The following is a 20,605-nucleotide window of genomic DNA, read 5'->3' as shown; positions in this document are numbered from 1 at the left end:
GGGGAAAGGGAGAGATTCACAGCTGTGTATTGACTGAAAGCCAAGCTATAAAAAACCCCTTGTGCTTTTCCTTCCGCATACAAGTCTGTACAGTACAGCATTCCTTGATATTCGGTTAAAGCAGTGGCACCCAAACCTTTCCAGGCGACTAAACCAACACATCCGTTATGGAAAATGACACCGCTGAGGCTCAACGAGATCTTGAGCGCCACCATCCCCATTTCTGGACTAATGCCCTTTAAAATAAAATAAAATAAAAATAATTTATACCCCACCCATCTGGCTGGGTTTCCCCCTTTAAAATAAAATAAAATGAAAATAATTTATACCCCACCCATCTGGCCAGGCTTCCCCAGCCACTCTGGGCGGCTTCCAACCAAATATTAAAATACAATAATACACCAAACATTAAAAGCTTCCCTAAACAGGGCTGCCTTCAGATGTCTTCTAAATGTTTGGTAGTTGTTGTTCTCTTTGACATCTGGCGGGAGGACATTCCACAGGGTGGGTGCCACTACCGAGAAGGCCCTCTGCCTGGTTCACTGTAATTTGGCTTCTCGCACTGAGGGAAACACCAGAAGGCCCTCGGAGCTGGACCTCAGTGTCCGGGTAGAACGATGGGGGTGGAGACGTTCCTTCAGGTAACAGGACTGAGGCCGTTTAGGGCTTGAAAGGTCAGCACCAACACTTTGAATTGTGCTCGGAAACGTACTGGGAGCCAGTGTAAAGCCATCACCTCACCCTGAGGGGTATATGTTGTAAATTGTGCCATTAGAACTTCAATTTTCTTTTTTTTATTGTGTCGCAAAAGCTTTATCAGATAGAATTTTAGAGTTTGAAGGGATCCTGAGGATAATCTAGTCCAACACCCCGAAATGCAGGAATATGCAGCTATCCCTTATGGGGATTGAACCTGCAACTTTGGTGTAGTCATCACCACACTAACCAACTGAGCTATCCACCTCATTTTATGCTGTAAACAGCATTGCCAAATGTCTTGCTCTGCTTTATTTTGGACTGCATCCATGAGGATAGGGTGGGTGGGTCTTGTCATCTGGGCAGCCCAGGACCTCCAGAAACACCGCCCAGGCTTGCGCCCCAGAGAAGTCGCTTCGGTGCTGCTAAGGCAGCAAAAACCCAATGTGGGAGGCAGCAGTTATGAGTCACCAGTCTCTGCACCCACAGCGGGCGCTGTTATTCTCCAGCAGCTTGACTTCAGCGCTGGAGGCGTACTAAGTTATCTCTTGAGACAGACAGGTGTCAACAAGAGCTATTTAATATGAAAGGTAATCTATAAATGCTTTATGAATTAAAACATTTCATATAAAATATTTAAACACTATAAAACGCTACTTATTCCATCCTGAATCTGCCGCCAATTTCATTGAATGTGTCCAAGTGCAAGTATTATAGAAAAAAGGGGGGGAATACCTGCTTCTTCCATACCTCTCACAAGTTTTATAACATTCCCAGTGGTGATCTCTCTCCCCCGCCCCCAGACTAAAAAGCCCTCAACACATTAGCCTTGATAGAGATGATGTTCTCCAAACCCCTGGCCATTTTGCTTGCCCGTTTCTGCCCACTGTCCCGCTCTGAAACAGGGCAGTCAGAACATTAAGTATAAAGAAACAGTAATGCTGCCCCCCAGGTATTCATTTGTGAGAAGCGGGGGCCCATTGTGCCGTGTCCGGCAGGCAGGTGCCGGCCCCCAAAGTAGGAAGCACCCTGGATTTCAATCCATATCGAAGATTAGAACAGGATAACTTGCCTGACGCATTTCCCCTGCACTCCCATGTTCTCTCTACACCATGTGCTTAAAACCCACCTCAACCACGCAGGGCACCATCCTTCTGGGAGAGTGCTCACAGCTGCATTCCAGTACTTGGGGTGGTGGGGTGGCCTCTGTAGCAAGCAACAACTGTGATGCATTTTATTTTTGCTAATATGCCTTCCTTTCTCCTTGGATAAACAAGACACATATTTCCAAAGATTCACCAGTGATAATAATGGTGTGTGGGTAGAAAAAACACCCGATTCAATAGCTGGGGGGGCAATTTCACAGCTGAAACTGCTCTGAGAGGAAGGCTTAATAAAGCAGCATTGTTGTGGCAGCTCTCTGCGATGGAAGCACACACACACACGCCTCTCCTTCCAACCGCGGCTCTTTGGAGCCACAGCACTGCCAAAATTGGCCACCTCATTCTTCCCTAGTGGGGCAAACAGCTAGCTAGCAACAGGCAACAGCTCTTTAAGGGTCATACCAAAAGCAAAGGCAGCCATGTGGGTTCATAAGGGGGGGGGGGAACGACCCCCAAAAGGGTACAGTTTGGCAACACCTCTACCAGTACAGATGAAAGCTACGTTCTCCAAGCAGTTTTGCCATGTGCAATCACTGTGGCGGGCGAGGGGTGGGGGAGGAAGAAAGTGCAATTGCCACAGATGCATGCATGCGTTTAGTGGGCAGCGTATTCAAGGTGCTGTACGAAACATGCAAGTCAAGCTCTTGAACAGAATTTTAAAAGAGAGAATTTTAGCAAGCCAGTGTTTTACAGCGGATAAGAGTGTTGGGAGTAGAGTGCCAGGGTTTCAAATTCCCACTCAGCCATGAAGCTTGGGCCAGTCACTGCCTCTTAGCCTAACCTACCTCACGGGGTTGTTGTGGGGATTAAATGAGGGGGCGGGGGACCATGTCCGCCACCTGGAGCTCCTTGGAGGGAAAGGTGGGGTTAAAATGCAGCAGGTAAGAAAATAAATTTTATGCTGCAGGAGTTGAATGGAGGAGACAATAGGAGAGGCTGGGAAAGGAGAAGCACGGATGAAGTGACTGGTGGCCGGCAGGAAGGAGGAGGCTAAGAAGAAGTTGGTTTGCTACAGTCTGAGAGGCGACACAGAACACAGCACATAGAATAAAGACAGAGCAGAGGCAGAGCAGCCTTTCAGCCCCAAAGCCCTGAATGCCTCTTGGTCAGAAGCAAGAAACTTCCCCACATCCCCACAAGTCAGGGGCCACCTACAAGTAAATTACCTGGTGCAAATGACTCCAGGTGACCTGCCTTTGCCTCCAGGTGTGCCTGCCTTTGAAGCCAAGCTTCCAGGGCAAAGTAGTGCGCACAGCACCACCCAGGCACTGCACAAAGAGCTTTGCAGGCACAAACAACCAGCTGATCTGCATTGCCTGCAAAGTCCTGCCTTTGCCATAGAAAGTGACAGGTGTAGGCAGGTAGGGCTTGCTTGGCCATGACAGCCCAGTGGGTCAAAAGGGGAGGCCTGATGGGTCCACACAGCCCCGCAGGCTAGAGGTTGCCCGTCACCAGCTGTTTAGTCAAGAACTGACTTGTCAACCTTCTTGGGAAGATAGCACCAAGACAGGACCCTCCTCATATTGACATTTTAACTGCAAATTCATACTGGAGACATCTCAGCACACTAGCCTTTGGCTTCCACTTTTCGAGGTCACGTAGAAAACGACGAGACAAAAATCACACCGAGATCAAGCTCTGCACGGCACTCAGCGCATGACGGCAAAAGCTGGGCAGGAGCAGAGATTCTGCTCACAGCGGTGACAGTAATCAAAGGGAGCAATCCAATTGGGCCAGGGAGGGCTGACAGTGAGCAAGGCTTTCAGGATCTGTAATTGGGAAAGGTTGCCTTGAAGCGGGCTTTATATGACAAGAACCAGGCTGCCCAACCCAAGGCTGCAGCAGAAGCCACAAATGCTACATGCCAAGCCAAGGATACCCAGATGTGGCAACTAGATATTCGCATGCAAATGCCAAATGGAAAGCACAAACGTCTGCATCTGTTTGGCTTATACAACTGCTGTTTTTTCAAAAATATTGAGTACTATTATTTTGGGAAGGTATGACCAATGAAAGGAAGGAGGCAGGGGTCCAGAAAAAGAGAGAGTCATGTGGGAAGACAGATACCACCCGGGGGTTTCTGAAACTTAATGAAAATAGGAAATAGAGCAGGATCTGAGGTTGTAAAATTCTGCACCAGGTCCTGAATTCTGCTCACACACTGTGCATCTCCAAATTGTGGGAGGGGGACAGGGCAGGTTCAGCCTGTGGTGCAACCTCTCAAATAACAGCCAGTGGGATTCTGCTACGCAGTGTGCACTGGAATTCGGCCTCGGTTCATATCCGCTGGGTGGCTTTACCCAAGTTGTAACTTCATTGTTTAAAATGGTATCTTATAAGTGGAAAATTTTCATCTTGGCACCAGGCAGGCACACAAGTGAAAACGCTACTCCAGGAATCAGGAACGAACACCCCCACCCCCCACATGTCACTGTCAACTGTACATCGTAATACACTCTGTCACAATTTCTGGATTAACAAGTGCTCTTGACTCAGAATACAATTTGGGCTGACAGCCCTAAAACGGCTTCGGTTTACAAATTAGATCATATTATGCACAAACCTGTTGACTCCCCTTCTCTGCTCCCCACTTCGAAACGACGAGGAAACAGCCTTTATTGTGATATGAGAGGTTTTGGGCAACTAACCCAAAGAAATAGACTAAAAGATGCATATATTTTTTTAATCGCTGGGAGCTTTTCGGAGGGAAATTTACAAATGAGAAAGTCTGCTTGGAAAGAGACAGAATATCAAATGCCTGAAGATGGAGTGAGAATGGCTGATGCAACAGAGGATTTTCCTTAAAGATATGGGAACCCAGGGAGAATCTCCCCCTTAGCAACAGCTCTTGCCTTATCTGCCAATCAGCAGCGGGGTCTGTGAGCTGGTGGGGAGGAGCAAGACAGAGATGCTCAGCAGAGGAGCTGATGATACAGATTTTTATTTTTTGGTGTTGGGGAGTGGAAGATACAACACACCTCCTGACACGGAGCTGAGCCAGAAAGATGCAGCCTGTCTTGGCAATCTGGTACGTCAGGTGATTAATGCCAGCAGGAAAATGCAGTGGCAGAGCACTGCATTTTTGCATGCAGGAGGACCCAGACTCAAACCCCCACATCTCTAGGTAAGCCTGATGTACTGCCAGGAATCCGGGAGAGCCACTGCCAGTCAGTATAGACAAATTCTGATCAGCACCATGGCATCAGGGGGAATGTGTTAAAGACTCCCCCACAGCCCACCATCCTAACCTGGCTTGGGTCCCCCTCATGCTAGCTATCTAAGCTGTTGAAAACCACAACCACCACACCCGCTAGGTAGTTGAGTGTGGCCCTAAAGGAGGGGAAAAGCTGAAGGACGAGGGCAGAAGAACCTATAAGTTATTATGCGTCAGAATCCGGACAACACATATCCTTTAAGCGTTCCAATCGTGGAAAATAATTCTCCTTGCTCTCTGACAGACAGCTACCGGACCCACTGCTAATTTTCGCAGTCCAGGATAAGATGACAAGCGGGAGAAGCTCAGGATGTCCTGAGAGGGGGTGGGGGAGACAGCTGCTGGTTTTTGGTCCAGAATGATTACCATGCTCCAAGCCCGCTTGCAGGTTTCCCACAGGCACCTAGTTAGTCACTGTGAGAAGAGGATGCTGGGCTCTTCTTAAGTTCTTAACCTCCCCATTCAGTGCCAAACCAGGGGAGCAAGCTGTCGTCATCCAGGCAGGCCCCCGCAGCAGTCAAGCAGAATTACCTGGCAGACCTATTAATGCCAACATCCTCTCAACACGGAGGGGGGGGGGGCCAAGAGGACACAAGCTCCTCCTTGCCTATTCCTTCCCTTGCATGAAACCCAAGGCCCCAATTCACTTGGCCTCCAGACCCCTTGATCAGGAAGAAACAAGATGCAAGTGTAGGGGGTTGTGTGATGAGAAAAAGAACAAGCCCTACACAGAATCGACAGGGGTTACCCAGCACAGTCATTTGGGGCTGATGGGAGCCATAGTCCAACATCTAAAGGGCACCAGGTTCGCAAATGCTGTCACAGAAATCGAGCTGAAGAGAATCACAGAGTTGGAAGGTACACCATCTAGTCCAACCCCCTGCTCTGTGGGTCTGCTCTGCCCATACAGAGGCAAAGAGCAGTCCATCTTCTGACTTCTTCTTGAAGCAAATCAAAACACTGCAATTGACCTGGATTTTGAAACCTGGGCTAAGCTCCTAGGTGGATGGTGCTTTATTGCACGATGTTTCAATTTAACTAGTTATAGGCTTCCTCTCTAACTTTTATTGCAATGCAGAGGTGCTGTCCAAGACAGCTGTTGGATGAAGGAAGAGCCTATGCAGGTGCCCAAGGATTCCATCCATTAGCATCAGCCTTGCAGTTGCCCCGAGTTACACCCTTTTGCAGTCTCACCAAGGTCCGATCCTAGACACTGCTCCTGCAACTTTTAAAGGGAATCTAATTAGGCTGGCATTTGAGGGTCCTGTGAGGGGTGGTGGAAGGAACTGCTAATGATATATCCCAACACACACACACACACACACACACACACACACACACACACACAGCTACTTTTGTTCCAAATGACCCAAGGGAAAGTGACAAGAGGGAAACCAAGTGAATTCTGGGTGTTCAGAACCTGTTTAAGCAGCAGCCTGACCAAGAAGAAGGCTGTCTAGGAACCAAATCAGCACACTCCATTTTGAAGGAACTATCCTCAGATACTCAGTGTCCCAAACCGTTCTCCAATTTTTCTTGCATCCAACAGGAAAAAACCAAGTCCACAGTGTCGCAGAACTGAGATAAGTAATCACTCCATAAATGCATATGGAATGAAACTTTCAAAACCATATGAAGAGTAGATCTGTACGGACGTGCGTTATCCAAAAGCAAGGAGGCATCATCAATGCACAGGAGAGATGCAGCATTTAAATGCTGATGAAAACCTTAAACTGACACAGCCCCCAAAGGACCAACGCCGCTGAGCTTTCAGGGGGCACCATGTAAAAAATAAACATGCCCCCTCCCCAACCAGTCTTACCGCCTCTTTCTCTCTGTCCATGATTGTTTCCAGCTCCTCAAAATGACGGAGTTTGATCTCCAGTTTCTTCATCTGTGTTTCCACCAGGAGGGCGACCAAGGACTTGATCTTCCTTTCCTCAACAGCAGCTAGATGCTGGGAGGAAAAACACAAACACACACACCTTACCTACATGCAGGAGAAACAATAGCAAAGCCCCCCCCCCCAGCTTTTTCATTTGCACAAAACATTTTCTGACTTCCAACCTGGTAACAGTTCATTTTCCTCTAAGATTTCAGAGGTCTTATACAGCGTCAAAGTCCTTTGAAAATGTGAACTAGCTGGTGCTGAGACTGAATGAGGCAATAAGTGAGGTTTGAAGGTTCAATGGTAGCTTATTTTTATGCTATCTACAGTATTTGCTTGGGAACCTGTTTAATGCCAAGATTTATCAGAGGGCCAAAGTAGCCCCTGATGTATCCTCCACTGCCGCTCGCATGGAGTATTAACCCGTAGACTACTGAAATTGAAACTGTACAACTACTTTACGTAGGAGCTCATTACAACAACCTATTACAAAGTAGTATGTTAAAATTTCCACTAATGTAATAACTTCATTTACTCCAATGTTTCTATAAGACATCTTGAAAGACTGTTCAAGATGGGCTTTGACACTGAAGTTATGATCATGGGAACCTCTGGAACAGCTGTCATGCTGAACTGGCACTACTAAGAGTACATTTTGATACATGGGACTAAGTCATACCCAAGACAATTCCCAGATTTTTCATGCAAACCAGGAGGATGATTGGTTCATCTACTAAGAGCCTACTGGATCAGGCCAATGGCCAATCTAGTTTAGCATCCTGCTCACACAGTGGCTGGTACCTGTAAGAAGCCGACCAGGAGGACCTGAGCACACCAACATCCTCTCCACTTGGAAGAGAAAAGCAGAACACGGTTGCCCCACGATCCAGCTTTGGAAAGCACCGAACTGCCAGTAACGACTCCCTCTTTTATGAGCGGAGGATGCCTATGTCTCCATGGAATTCAAACTGACCACACTGATTGGTAGCAACTCTCTAAGCCTCACTTAAAAACGCCAAGGACTGAACCTTGGACATTCTGCATGCAAATCAGATCTTCTTCCACTGAGCTACAGGCCCTTCCCAAATTAGCCAGACACCTTTTCTCTACTCACACCTTAAAGAAAAGGAGGCTTGGCTTAGCTAAGGCAGAAGAGCCACCCTTCCTGTTTGCAGAATATTCATCCTTATTCGGTTTTGTATTGCTTGCTTTAATGACACCTAACAGTTTGTGATGGATGGGACACTTGCAGCAACCTATGTTATACAAGAGCCCTCTGCTCAGGCTGTAAGTCTCAAACACTCGGAGATGGTACAAGTCAGGCTGTGGGAGTATCTATGGTTGAAGGGGAAGGACCCCTCCACTAAGACGTATGACGGCCCCAAATTTCTTGAACATGCTATTTTGCCATTGATTTCTCCATTCGTTGGGCATATTTCTTTCCGTTTCATTCTTTAACAAGAGACGCGTCATACTACCATTCTGTGAAGATATCACTGTTCAAGATGGAAGTGTTAGGCCAAAAAGGCACAACCCTTCTTTTTAAAGAAGAAGAACCAAAGAAGCGGGCAGGGGGAATCATGGGGGAGAGCCTTGCTAAAGAGGGACTCTGTGCGCTAGCCTGGAAACCGGAAAACTGAGAACAGAGCAGGAGAAAAACATTTATTTTGCGCCAAGTGCCGAAGGCCAGAAAAATGAGGAAATTCCTCCTCCGGTTCTGTAAGTTCCACACAAGGGCTTCCTTCAGCCACACTTTCTAAGTTCTGTTTTCAAATGTGTTAACCTCCCAAGGAATCGGTAATAGGCTTATGAGGAAAGGAATGCCTGGCTGAGTTCTTGAATCTTCTCACCACCAAAAGAAATAGCCCATCAAAAGCTGAAAAAGAAGCTGACAAACTTTCTGGATAGGCTCTCTCACTGTGCCTTTTAGTAAGCCCACAATGGCAGCCTCAAACCCATTCACAGGGAAACAAATTTCATTTAATGATAACATTCATACAGCTGAAGCTGAGGAGCACAGAAAGTGCATTTTAAAAAGGCATGAGAAGCAGAAACAAGCTCTATTGGTGCCTTTGCAAACAACGGGGTCATTTTAAAAGTGTTCCCTGAACAGCACCGGAAACCAGATGCAGTGGAAATCTGTGCCCGACAAACCTTGGCTTTGGTGGCAGCCGAGGCGAGGGCAGCAGCTGCAGCCGTTGCCACGTTCCCTTCAGAGATTTCGTGCTCCACTCTCTTCTTCCCAGCGTCGCCCTCCTTGTCTTTGCACACATCAAGGTTCTCCTTGTTCTCGTCTGCTTCCTTCTCATCTAAACAAAAACACTCCCTAGTTAGTCTTGCACATCCCTTTAGCGCAGCTGATGCCACCATCTCGCTCCTGATTATTTGTGCAGCGCTCAAACTTCTAGCATAAAATAAGACCATGAAGTACTTTCAGCTTCACTCTCGGAAAGACACCACTAGTTGTCATAAGCTGTCATCTTGGGTGCCCTCCTTAGAACAGCCAAGAAAATAGACACCTCTGGCTTGGCCCGCCCCAAGAAGGACGTGGTGTGCTCAGTGCACCCATTCAGAATGTCCCCTTCCATTTGAGAAAGAGAAATATTGGTTTTCGAGTTTAAAGTCAAGGGACTGCTGCAGTGAGACAGCTTCCTAACAGCACCCAGAACCAGCTCACTGGATATACTGGCCTATCCATGATTTGCGAAATAATCATTTGACCGTCACCTTTCTCTTGTTACCAGGCTAATGATGCTGCTTTGGGCAAGGGGTTCCTCTAGCTCACCTTCTCCACCCCCCCCAACTATGCAAATCAACACTAAAGGTAAGAGAAATTATTAAAAACCTATCCCCGGCCCAACTATTTAAATTTCAAAAAAGCAGACTCAATTGTTCTAAAGGACATAAATGTTTTCATGATTTAAATTATCGAGTTTCTGACAACTGAAAGGCAGAGAAGACAGCAAGATACTTAAAAAGTGGGCACAGCCTGCCCACCTATTCTTCCCGATTAAGGCTGAACCAATGGCTTAGCAAGAGGAAATCACACACCCAATTCCTATTAGGCAGGGCTGCTTCAGCTCAGCATTTGTTACCCAAAGTGTACAACCAAGTTGAAAAGAATTCCTGCCTGTAGCATGAAAGGATTTCAAATCAAGATTTAGTGCCTGAGCCAGGCTTGTGAGATAAAGCCTGAATATGGACTACTGCATTCTATCCAAAGCAGGCATGTCACGGTGGGGTAGGGGTTGTCGATGTTTATTCGCCCACGGACACATTCACAAACTGGAGAAAATGTGGGGATCTCCATGGGAGCACAGGCCACAGCTGTAATCACTTGTGCACTGCAACCACTCTCACTTCTCTCCCCTGGCAGCTACTAGGCTGGGGAAAAAATATTTTTGCTAAACTAATCGGGGTATTTTCCTGGGGAGGGCAGCTGAGGCAGCTAGAAATAACCTTCCCTTCCCAGGTCTAAACTCCAGGATGGTACCCCCCTGCTAATACACACACACAATGATTAGTCTTGAAAAATGGGTTCCATTAAAGCCAAGAGATTTCTTCCCAAGCTAATTTCAGAGGCAGTGGTCACGGAGGCGCTAACTGTTGCCTCCCCAGTTGTATCACCTCTGCAATAATTAGACTTGAAGAAGCTTTCTACTGGTTGCAAAAGGTGTGTGTGTGTGTGTGTGTGTGTGTGTGTGTGCGCGCTGAGGACGGAAGGTGTAACCCTTTCCCCTCCAGCTGCAATTCCCCCCTCTTCTGCCCTAGAAATCACCCCTGAATTGGAAGGAGCTTCCAAACTGCAATAGGAATTCTTTCCCAAGCCTAACTTAAGTTCAGAAATAGGCTGTTTTCAGGATTCGTTTGTTACAGCCCTGGAGGGGAGAGTTAAGCCTCCACTTTTTACTGGCTATAACAGAAAGCCTTTTCAAGCCTTAATTTCACTGGCGGTGGGTAGGGAGCAAAGGGAAAGCCCTTGGGGGTGCCATGTTGGCAACTCATGCTATGGGGAATAATGCCTTCGTTACAGCTTAATTTATGAGACATGTCTGGAACTACAGGGAAAGCACTTTAAAGCCTCTGCGCAGCTGGGAGAGCGAAGCCGAAGCTTCCCACCTGGCTTGGAGTCCTGGGAGACATCGCCATCCTGCTCCTTTTCTGCGTTTTTCTCCTCGTCTCCTTCCTGTGCCTTGTTTGCATCTCCAAGTTCATGGTCCCCTTTGTTTTCAATCTAGAGCATATGAAAAGTGGGGGAGGCATACTGTAATTACAACAGCTCAGGGAAACGAAATTTTAAGGTTTCCATGGGGGGGGGGAATATTCCTCTTGACAACCGTAGTTACTGAGCAGGAAACAAATAACTGCAGAGGTACAGACAGACACAGCAGGCCATGAAAATAAAGGATAGCTTTCCTGAAGAACATTGGTGCATTAGGAACACCAAGTGTTTAAAAATAGAAATAGCAAGGGATGTCAAAAAAAAAAAAATAGAAGGCAATTGTTTCCTTATTTAGAAATACTCTCGACTGATTCCAAAGCTCCAAACTAGAAAAGCCAGCTTAGAGTCTTCAGTGAATACTCTTGGCTTCAGTTTCTCTATGTGTTAAAAGGTAAAGGTCCTGACCATTAGGTCCAGTCGTGGTTGACTCTGGGGTTGCGGCGCTCATCTCACTTTACTGGCTGAGGGAGCCGGCGTACAGCTTCCGGGTCATGTGGCCAGCAGGACTAAGCCGCTTCTGGCGAGCCAGAGCAGCGCACGGAAACGCCGTTTACCTTCCCGCCGGAGTGGTACCTATTTATCTACTTGCACTTTGACGTGCTTTTGAACTGCTAGGTTGGCAGGAGCAGGGACTGAGCAATGAGAGCTCACCCTGTCGCAGGGATTCGAACCACCGACCTTCTGATCGGCAAGCCCTAGGCTCTGTGGTTTAACCCACAGCATACTGCACCTAAAACTGACTCCAAATATTCCCTTCTAACAAGAAAAGAGCATAGTGGGGAAAATAACATCCAATGAAACAAGTCCCGTACTGGAAGTCCAAACTGGTGGATTTCATTGACTGCTTTTGCATGGTTTAACCCAGCCTTCGCCAATCTGGTGCTCCCCAGACGTTTTGTACTATAATTTCCATCAGTCCCAACTAGAGTGCAGGCTGACTGGGGCTGATGGGAGTTGTAGTCTGAAACATCTGCATGGCACCAGGTTGACGAAGGCTGATTTAGCTCAATATGCATAGGCACCTGTCTGCTCTGTAGCAGATGTAAACAAAAGAATCCTGTGTTTACTTTGGCATTCCTCAGATCTTCCTACTCAAGTCTCCTGCTTTAAGTTAGCAATATGTTTTAAAGGGATTACATATGTTTATATTTTAATGCTTGTGCAATTGGTTTTTATACGTGAAAACCATTTAGAGGGTTTTTTTAAAAAAATAATGAACTGATGTATAAACTTTATGAAACAAATAAAAATAGAAGCCGATTTTTGCATTAAGCAGGACATAAATTAATAAATACATAATTTTAATTTAGGTAAAAAACAAGATGTTTTCTTAAAGCAAACTCTGAGCTTGTGAAGATGGGACTTTATTTTCATTCAGGGGCTTCTGTATTATTATTAATAGTAATAATTCATACTCATGAAATGCTTGAAGCACTGCACGATTTAAAAAAATGGCATTTGAAGCAGTCAGACCTTAACTTTTTCTGCCTGTGGTCCATCTGTCTCTGTCTCCATTTTCTCTTCTTCAGCTCCATCTGCAAGGCAGAATAATTAACACTTAATACAAAGCTGACTGTGTGGCAGCAGGAACAGTTATTGATAACCCATCAGAGGACTAATGGAAGTCTCTTGTTTTGTTTTTCGGAGCACTTTCACAAATCATCATCACGTTGAACAAGGCGATCGCAGCTCAATCCCTGCTGGCCATGGGTAATCAAACCTTCAAATCAGATCAGCATTACGAGTCATCCCGTCCCAGGAATCAATGCTCCTCTGCCCACCACCGGTCTGAGAATACACTGGCAGGCCTGTGCTACATATGCATATATATGTACAGTGGTACCTCGGGTTACATACGCTTCAGGTTACATACACTTCAGGATACAGACTCCGCTAACCCAGAAATAGTACCTCGGATTAAGAACTTTGCTTCAGGATGAGAATAGAAATCGTGCTCCGGCGGCGCGGCAGCAGCAGGAGGCCCCATTAGCTCAAGTGCTGCTTCAGGTTAAGAGCAGTTTCAGGTTAAGAACGAACCTCCAGAATGAATTAAGTACTTAACCCGAGGTACCACTGTATAGAGATTACTTTCACTTGCTTTCCAGAAGAGCAGATTGATTGGTCCACTGAATATATATATTTTTTTAAAAAACCTCCATTTCAGAGTAACGACCATCAAACCTAGAGTGGCTTACTTCTGAGCAGATCTGCACAGGAGTGGGAAATCTAATCTAAGGCAGACACAATGAAAACAGAAGCAGCAAAGCCTTTATTCCAGGTTACCTGATCCAGAACACTTTCACCTCTGGCTCTGCCCCCAAACAGGAAAAGGATTGCTCATCCCTACTCTAGAGAGATGCTGTGACACGGATCCTGCTCTCAGAAGCCAGCCACTCGCATGTATGTGGCTCTCTGAAAATTAACTCTTCCCTGCGGTGGGTTAATTCTCCACAAGCTCCTCTAGCTCAACGGCAAGCATGGGTGCTGACATTTCTGGCGGATTGCTCCAATTATCATTTAGGCACGGAAATAACGTGTGGAACACGGCGATACGATCTTGCAAGAGTTCCTAAAACATGTGTTCCTAAACATCCGATTCCTGGAAGCCTGGGGTAAGCTACAGGGACCCGCAATTATTCTTCCAAAGCATCAGGTTCCGGCTTCTGTTGGATGCAGAAACCCAAACTCTGGCAATGAGAATAGATTAAGCAAATTAAGTGCGTTTATGCACATTTTCTTAATTGCCATAATTTATGGGCCCAGGATTGAATGTCTTGGCGCAGGGTAAACAGTCCTAAGTAATTGCCACTCAACACCTCCACACAGCCTGTAAAACAAGTTAATTAGATATATAAAACTCTCACAGCGATCAATTAGAAGAGGATCTCAAGGCAAAGACTTGTTAGTGAGTATTTTAGCAAAGCTTCCCTTTGCTCGTCCCACTGTGTTCATAAGGAGGTTTCATATTATGCTTGTAACAGAATATGAAGCGCCTGTGCAAACTTGCCCCCCACGCCCCCGGGGTCCCCAGCCATTCCAGTGGGGCCTCTGTGTCTTTTCAAGTTCTTAAAAAGTCTCCCTTTATATCCTTATTTCCACAGTTGCTCCAGCCAGCTGGCACTCCTTAGCAAACGCCTGCAGCTTGCTTTCCGTCTTCCCCAGGTGGCAACTGCTCACTCAACTCAGTGGCTACTAAATCCTCTTGCACAAAACCACATGCCAAGACAGGACAACCCACACTGGACCGCGACGACACTCTGATCAAATACACCTCCTGTTTGCCGAGGAAATTCCCTCTCAACTTTTGAGTACTGTGCTTTTCTGCAAAGCCCTTCCTGAGGCTCTCTCGGTGCTGTCTGACTCTCCGCTAAACTCTCATCCGTCTCAAAGCACTCCCTGCCTTCTGGATAAAGATTGGGCAATTCTGCTTTAGCCCTAAAGGTTGAAAATCAAAGTACCTTGTCATATTAGCCGATCCCCTATGGATCCACCCATCGCCAGCCTTCCTCAGCTGCAGAAGCACATCGCCTGTCCATCAGAGACAAGCTATTCCACCTGCCTTGCCCCATCCCCTTCCTGAGGGAAGGTGGGGTTGTTGTTTTTTTGCTATTTGGATGTTCCCTATTTTATTGTTAGGCATTGTTTCAGTGTTTACTAACATGAGGTGTTTGCCCTATTTACATTAGTGCGACTGTTTTGCTTAAACTGTGCTCTGTTTGCATTATCGTGAAATGTGGTTTTCATTTACCCTGCATGTTGTGAGCCACTTTGAGAATGCACCTTCCATGGGAAAGTGGCATGCAAATGAAAACATGATGGCGACATGCACGAAGGAAAAGGAGCTTTGCAGGGGGTTGGACTAGATGACCACTGGGTCCCTTCCAACGCTAAGATTCTATTATTCAACCCTCTAGCTGCCTTCACAGCAGGAGAGATGCCTGCTGCAAAAGGACCACCCCAAGGCCACTGCATAGGGTTACTTGGCAGTGCAGCTGGCTCCAAATATTCTACTTAGCCGAACAGGGTTGCCGCGCAAATAAAAAACTGCAACCCCCCCCCCATATGCTGCCTTGAGGCCCTGAAGTGAGGTTCTCAGCAATGGAAAACATCCGATCTGAGCAGATGTGGAGCTGCATCCACTGCAGCTCAAGCCTGCCATGCTCCATGGAAACAAATTTGCAGGCTATTCATTTCCCTTCCTAATAGAAAGCTGGAAGCTCATTGAAAGCCTCAGATATTGAACAGCCACTGGGAGCTCTGCATCCAGGAAAAAAATGGATTAGCGTCTAGTCTTCCAGGATAGAACAAGCTAAGCTGCAAGGAAAGGAAGAAAATAAAAGATTTTGTGGCTCTGCATGGACACACTCACTAAATAAAACAGAAGGAGTGAGGAAGAGACAAAACCAATATTGAAAAGGCTCATTTAAAAAAAAATCCATTTCAAAAAATGGTTGGAAAGGCCAATGTGTACAGCCATGTTTATCATAAGAATAGATGAACAGTCTACTAGATTAGGCCCATCTAGTCCAGCATCCTGTTCTTTTAAGAGCCAACCAGGGAGCAGAACCTGAGCACAAGAACCCTCTCTCATTCTGTGGTTACCAGCAACTAGTATTCAGAAGCATTGCTGCCTCCAGATGTGGAGGTAAAACGTAGACATCCTGGCTAGAAGCCACTGATAGCCTCTCCTCCTCCTCCATGAATTTGTCTAATCCTCTTTCAAAGCCATCCCAGTTGATAGCCATGACTGCCTCCTGGGAGAGCAAGTTCCAGAGTTTGATTATGCACTGCTTGAGTACAGAGTACAGTGGTACCTTGGTTCTCGAACTTAATCCATTCTGGGTGTCTGTTCGACTCCTGAAACTGTTCGAAAACCAAGACACAGCTTCCGATTAGCTGCAGGAGCTTCCTGTACTCAAGCGGAAGCCACGTCAGATGTCTGGCTTCCAAAAAACTTTTGCAAACTAAAACACTTACTTCCGGGTTTGCGGCGTTTGGGAGCTGATTTGTTCGTGAGCCAAGCCGTTTGAGTACCAAGGTACCAGTCGTTCTGCCCGGACACTGAGGTCCAGCACCGAAGGCCTTCAGGCAGTTCCCTCACTGTGAGAAGCCAAGTTACAGGGAACCAGGCAAAGGGCCTTCTTGGTAGTGGCACCCGCCCTGTGGAACGCCATCCCACCAGATGTCAAAGAGAAGAACAGATACCAGACTTTTAGAAGACATCTGAAGTCAGCCCTCTTTAGGGAATTTTTTAATGTTTAACAGCCCACTGTATTTTAATGCTTTGTTGGACGCTGCTCAGAGTGGCTGGGGAAACCCAGCCAGATGGGAGGGGTATAAATAAATAAAAATATTATTATTATTATTATTCCACTGTACTTTTATCTTTTATCTGTCCTAGATGTATCGAACTATAACCTGCCCCATGCAAGCAAAGTTATCTCCCGATAGCTTCCAAACATGAAATTCTCTTCTCTTTCACCTTTCCCTGCAAAGATCACAAAAAATGCTGCCAACTATTTCTGCTCGTGACTTCATGGACAAACCACATCCAATATACATGGAGATGCATATTATTTCCTTTAGTCTGGAACACACATGAGCAGGGTTTGATGCTCTCTCAAGCTAGAGGACAGCTGGGCACTTGGGGCAGTGGGAAGGGGCCAAGACCTGAGTGATTTAATGCACAGTTCCTTGTCTCACTCACCTGGCCAGACGAAAGTACCCCTGTGCAAAGCAAGTGAATTTGCATAAATGACTCAGAACGAATGTGAAAAATCTGAATGTTTGAAGCCCAGGTTATACAATATATGGTCCGTGTTAAAAACAACAACAAAGGAGGGAGCATAGCTTAGGGTTAGAGCACATGTTTTGAACACGAGAATCTCCAGGTTCAATACGCAGCATCTCTAGGTAAAAGGGACAGGGAACAGGTGATGGGAAAGACCCTTCCCTCTGCCTGAGACCCTGAAGAGAGCCAGCTGGCTGGGGACTCAGAGTGGATGGACTGTAAGGACATAAGAGGAGCCTGCAGAATCAGGCCAATCAAATCCAGCATCCTGCTCTCACAGTGGCCAACTGGATGGGAAAACCGAAAACAGGATCTGAGCACAAGAGCAGACCTCTCCCCTCCTGTGGTATCCAGAAGAACTGCTGCCTTTCAACTGTGGAGGCAAAACAGAGCCATTACGTAAGGCAGCTTCTTCTGTTCCTTCCAAAGCTAGAAAGGAAAAACCTTCAAATCTTGCAGGGGGAGAAATCCCTGCGTTTCTCAGCTACCAGCTCCACTTGCCACTTCTGCTAAAAGCAAACATCCGAGGGCTTTAATATTTACACAAGAAGCAAGTGGCCCATGCAACTGTTCATTTTGCACATTCTTATTCACTTGGCAAAAATTGCTTTTGAGTGCCTAAAATTAAGTAGCACTAGTAATAATAATAAATAAATAATAATAATATTTATACCCCACCACATCTGGCTGGGCTCCCCCAGCCACTCTGGACGGCTTCCAACCAAATATTAAAATAAAGTAATGGCTCAAACATTAAAAGCTTCCCTAAACAGGGCTGCCTTCAGATGTCTTCTAGAAGTCTGGTAGTTGTTGTTCTCGTTAACATCTGGTGGGAGGGCGTTCCACAGGGCAGGGGCCACTACCGAGAAGGCTAGAGCTTCTGAGGCGGCCAGGCCCTTCCAAAAGGCACACTTGTTACTGCATCGCATGTTCAGGGGGCCCAACAGATGCACTAAAATCTGAAAGGGTTGGGGGCAGGCCTGACCGAGATGCCCTTGTTTGTTTGTTTTTTAAATGATATTTATTCAGAGTTTCAAAAGTACAAGAAAAAGGACAAAAAATATGAAAAAAGGAACAAATACATCACAACAACAACAAAAAAAAGAAAAAGAAAAAAAGACAAACCTCATATTACATCTTTTCATTTGCTTAATTCTTTGACCTCCTCACACCTCCCTTTTTGTATTCTAATTTAATTCGTTGTTTCAGCAAATTCTTTCCGTCTTTCTCAATTCTTATTTAGATAGTCTAACCTATTAGTTAACTCAACAAGTCCTTTCCATCTTTTGACATATTCTGTCATTCAATTTACCTTGATTTATTTAACCTTGTCTTACCATAAAAAGAAAACCTTAATGTTCAAAATTTAAAACATATTTATACATAACTCCTTATATCCTTTCTACTAAAGCCAGATAATTCCATTCCAACATTTTCCCTAATATTTCATTAGTTTTACACTAATTCCAAAAATAAAAAGAAAATTTTCCTTTTATAGGCCTTTAAAAAAAATTTTTGTCCAACGTCTCTTCTTCCTGGTCTCGGGTTATGTCAGTCCTTACTGTCCATTCCATCCAGTCCATCAACCTGGTGATCTTATGTCTGAGGCCCTTAAGTCTCTTCTATGCCTCTTCTGCAGATTTTCTTCTTCTTGTTTATGCTTGCACTTTTCCTTATCTTTCGTTGGTTTCTTTCTTAATTTCTTCCCTTTCTCCTTGAGGAGTAGGTCTCTGGGGGATTCCAACCGATAGTTATATCCATCTTCCTTCATCAGACTAGCCCATTCCCCACAGTCCCACTCCCCGCCATCATCATTATAATCCAAAAAGTAACTATCCAAAAAATAGTTGTCAGCATATTTCCAAGTCCCCCCAAAGTTAAGAGCCTCCTTAACTCCAGGCTCTCCCAGGCCCACTCCAAATTCAATCTTCCAAAACAGCGGCTTGTGCTCCTGCAGGGCTTCGGATCTCTCCATTTGTGTTGCTTGGGGTGCGATCGCAGCCTCCTCCATCTTCATCTGCCCTTGCACTTGCCCAGTCGAACCAATTTCCTGAGTTGGTCGCTGCATAATTTCTATGTTTCCTGTTAATCCATATTCACTGGCTACAGCAGTCATCAAGTCCAACTTCTCCTTCATCAAACCCGTCTTCTCATGCAACTGCTCCAGCAAAGCATTTATCTTGCAAAAAGCAGACACCAAAACTTCCTCCCAACACATTTCTATTCAAGGTCAAACGACTGGTCCCACGATCCCAATCTCGCAACTGTGAGGTCTCCAAGTAAACTGCAGCAACAAATTGACAAGCTCCCTCTAAGGGACACAATTTCTATTTGTATCCATCTTTTTAAAACATGTCCAACAAAAGAAAGTTACTTTCAATTTTCAATTTTCAAATACTTTGTTTCTTTAAAATGCAGAAGGCAGCATTGAAGTCAGTTTGGTTCTCTTTTTTAACTATCTGTCAAAATGCTCCACGTACAATCAATGGACGTCTCCGACAATTTCTGTCTTGACACGCCGTTCCCAGGTTTGAGACGATGGAAACTTATTTTCCTTTACTCCCTCTCCTGCAGGCTTAAACAGTCAGATCCCCCCCCCCTTTTCACCTGCTTCAAGGGGGTTTTAATAGTTGTAAATGCAGGAAATTCCAACTTTTAAAAACAACTTTCCAGGCTATTAAATTGTAAGGTTTTTGCTTCAGTCTATTTACAAAAAGCGGGAGGCGGACTTCCTGTTTTGAACCTTCCCGCTTCGAAGCCTAATTCAAGTATTTCTTAATCCAATTTTCCGTTTTTACTCACGGGTACTTGTTTAGAGTCCAATTGTCAACAGGAAAAAGTCAGCGCTCTCCGGCGATGGCTGTGCGGCTTCCCTCCGTGAAAATAGCAATCAGTTTGCAGCACCGCGCTGCTCACCCCACTTCGCTCCGGAGCCCCAAATTGGGGTTCCCCGCGAGTAGGGGAGGCACTCCTGGTGCTCTGCCAAACCCCACGTTCCCAGGCTCCCTCCGCCTGGGATTTCTAGTGGGTCCCCACCTTCGCCGCGGTGGGCAGACCCAATTTCCACCGAGCCCGTTCCCCCGGAGGAACTCTGCCATTCGCCGATGGCGCTAACCCGGAAGTCCTCCTGACCGAGATGCCCTTGATCAAGACAGCACCAACGGGTTTCCATGTGCCTCTCCCCAGCCCACCTTGCAAGTGTCTACACAGTAAGGAGTCAGTTCTGGCGGCAGCCTGCTGGGGTAACTGTTATGATTTTTATCGATCCGAGATGCTCCAGCGAGTGGTACTATGATTTGTGTACATCATGTGAGTGTTTGAGAGAGCGTGAGAAAGGAATTCTGTATTATCTCTTCCTTCTAACTACTTTTGGAAGTTGGTTTCAATTCTGTGTGTGTCGCAGTTCTGTACTGGTGTTCAGAGAGCACAGACGTACTGATGGAATCTCTGTATATAAGACTGTAAATAAAGTAGTTTTAGAACTACGATTGAGTCTTTCTTCTGCTATGATATACAATGGTACCTCGGGTTAAGTACTTAATTTGTTCCGGAAGTCCGTTCTTAACCTGAAACTGTTCTTAACCTGAAGCACCACTTTAGCTAATGGGGCCTCCTGCTGCTGCCGCGCCGC

The 20,605-nt window shown here is 46.0% G+C and overlaps 1 protein-coding gene across 2 annotated transcripts in view; it reads right to left on the bottom strand.

The window, feature by feature from the left end:
• Positions 1-20,605, bottom strand: part of SMARCC1 (SWI/SNF related, matrix associated, actin dependent regulator of chromatin subfamily c member 1) — a 99,837-nt gene that overhangs the window by 19,757 nt on the left and 59,475 nt on the right. For both annotated transcript variants that reach the window (XM_053359513.1, XM_053359514.1), the window contains exons 22-25: positions 12,657-12,718; positions 11,081-11,195; positions 9,116-9,270; positions 6,896-7,030 (exon numbers count right to left, since the gene is read on the bottom strand). In XM_053359513.1, the coding sequence (XP_053215488.1) occupies positions 6,896-7,030; positions 9,116-9,270; positions 11,081-11,195; positions 12,657-12,718 (467 nt within the window). The remainder of the gene's footprint in view (positions 1-6,895; positions 7,031-9,115; positions 9,271-11,080; positions 11,196-12,656; positions 12,719-20,605) is intronic.

This window comes from Podarcis raffonei, chromosome 12 (genome assembly GCF_027172205.1).
Source record: "Podarcis raffonei isolate rPodRaf1 chromosome 12, rPodRaf1.pri, whole genome shotgun sequence".
In the NCBI taxonomy this organism is placed as follows: Eukaryota; Metazoa; Chordata; class Lepidosauria; order Squamata; family Lacertidae; genus Podarcis; species Podarcis raffonei.
This window is presented reverse-complemented; position numbering and strand designations above follow the sequence as displayed.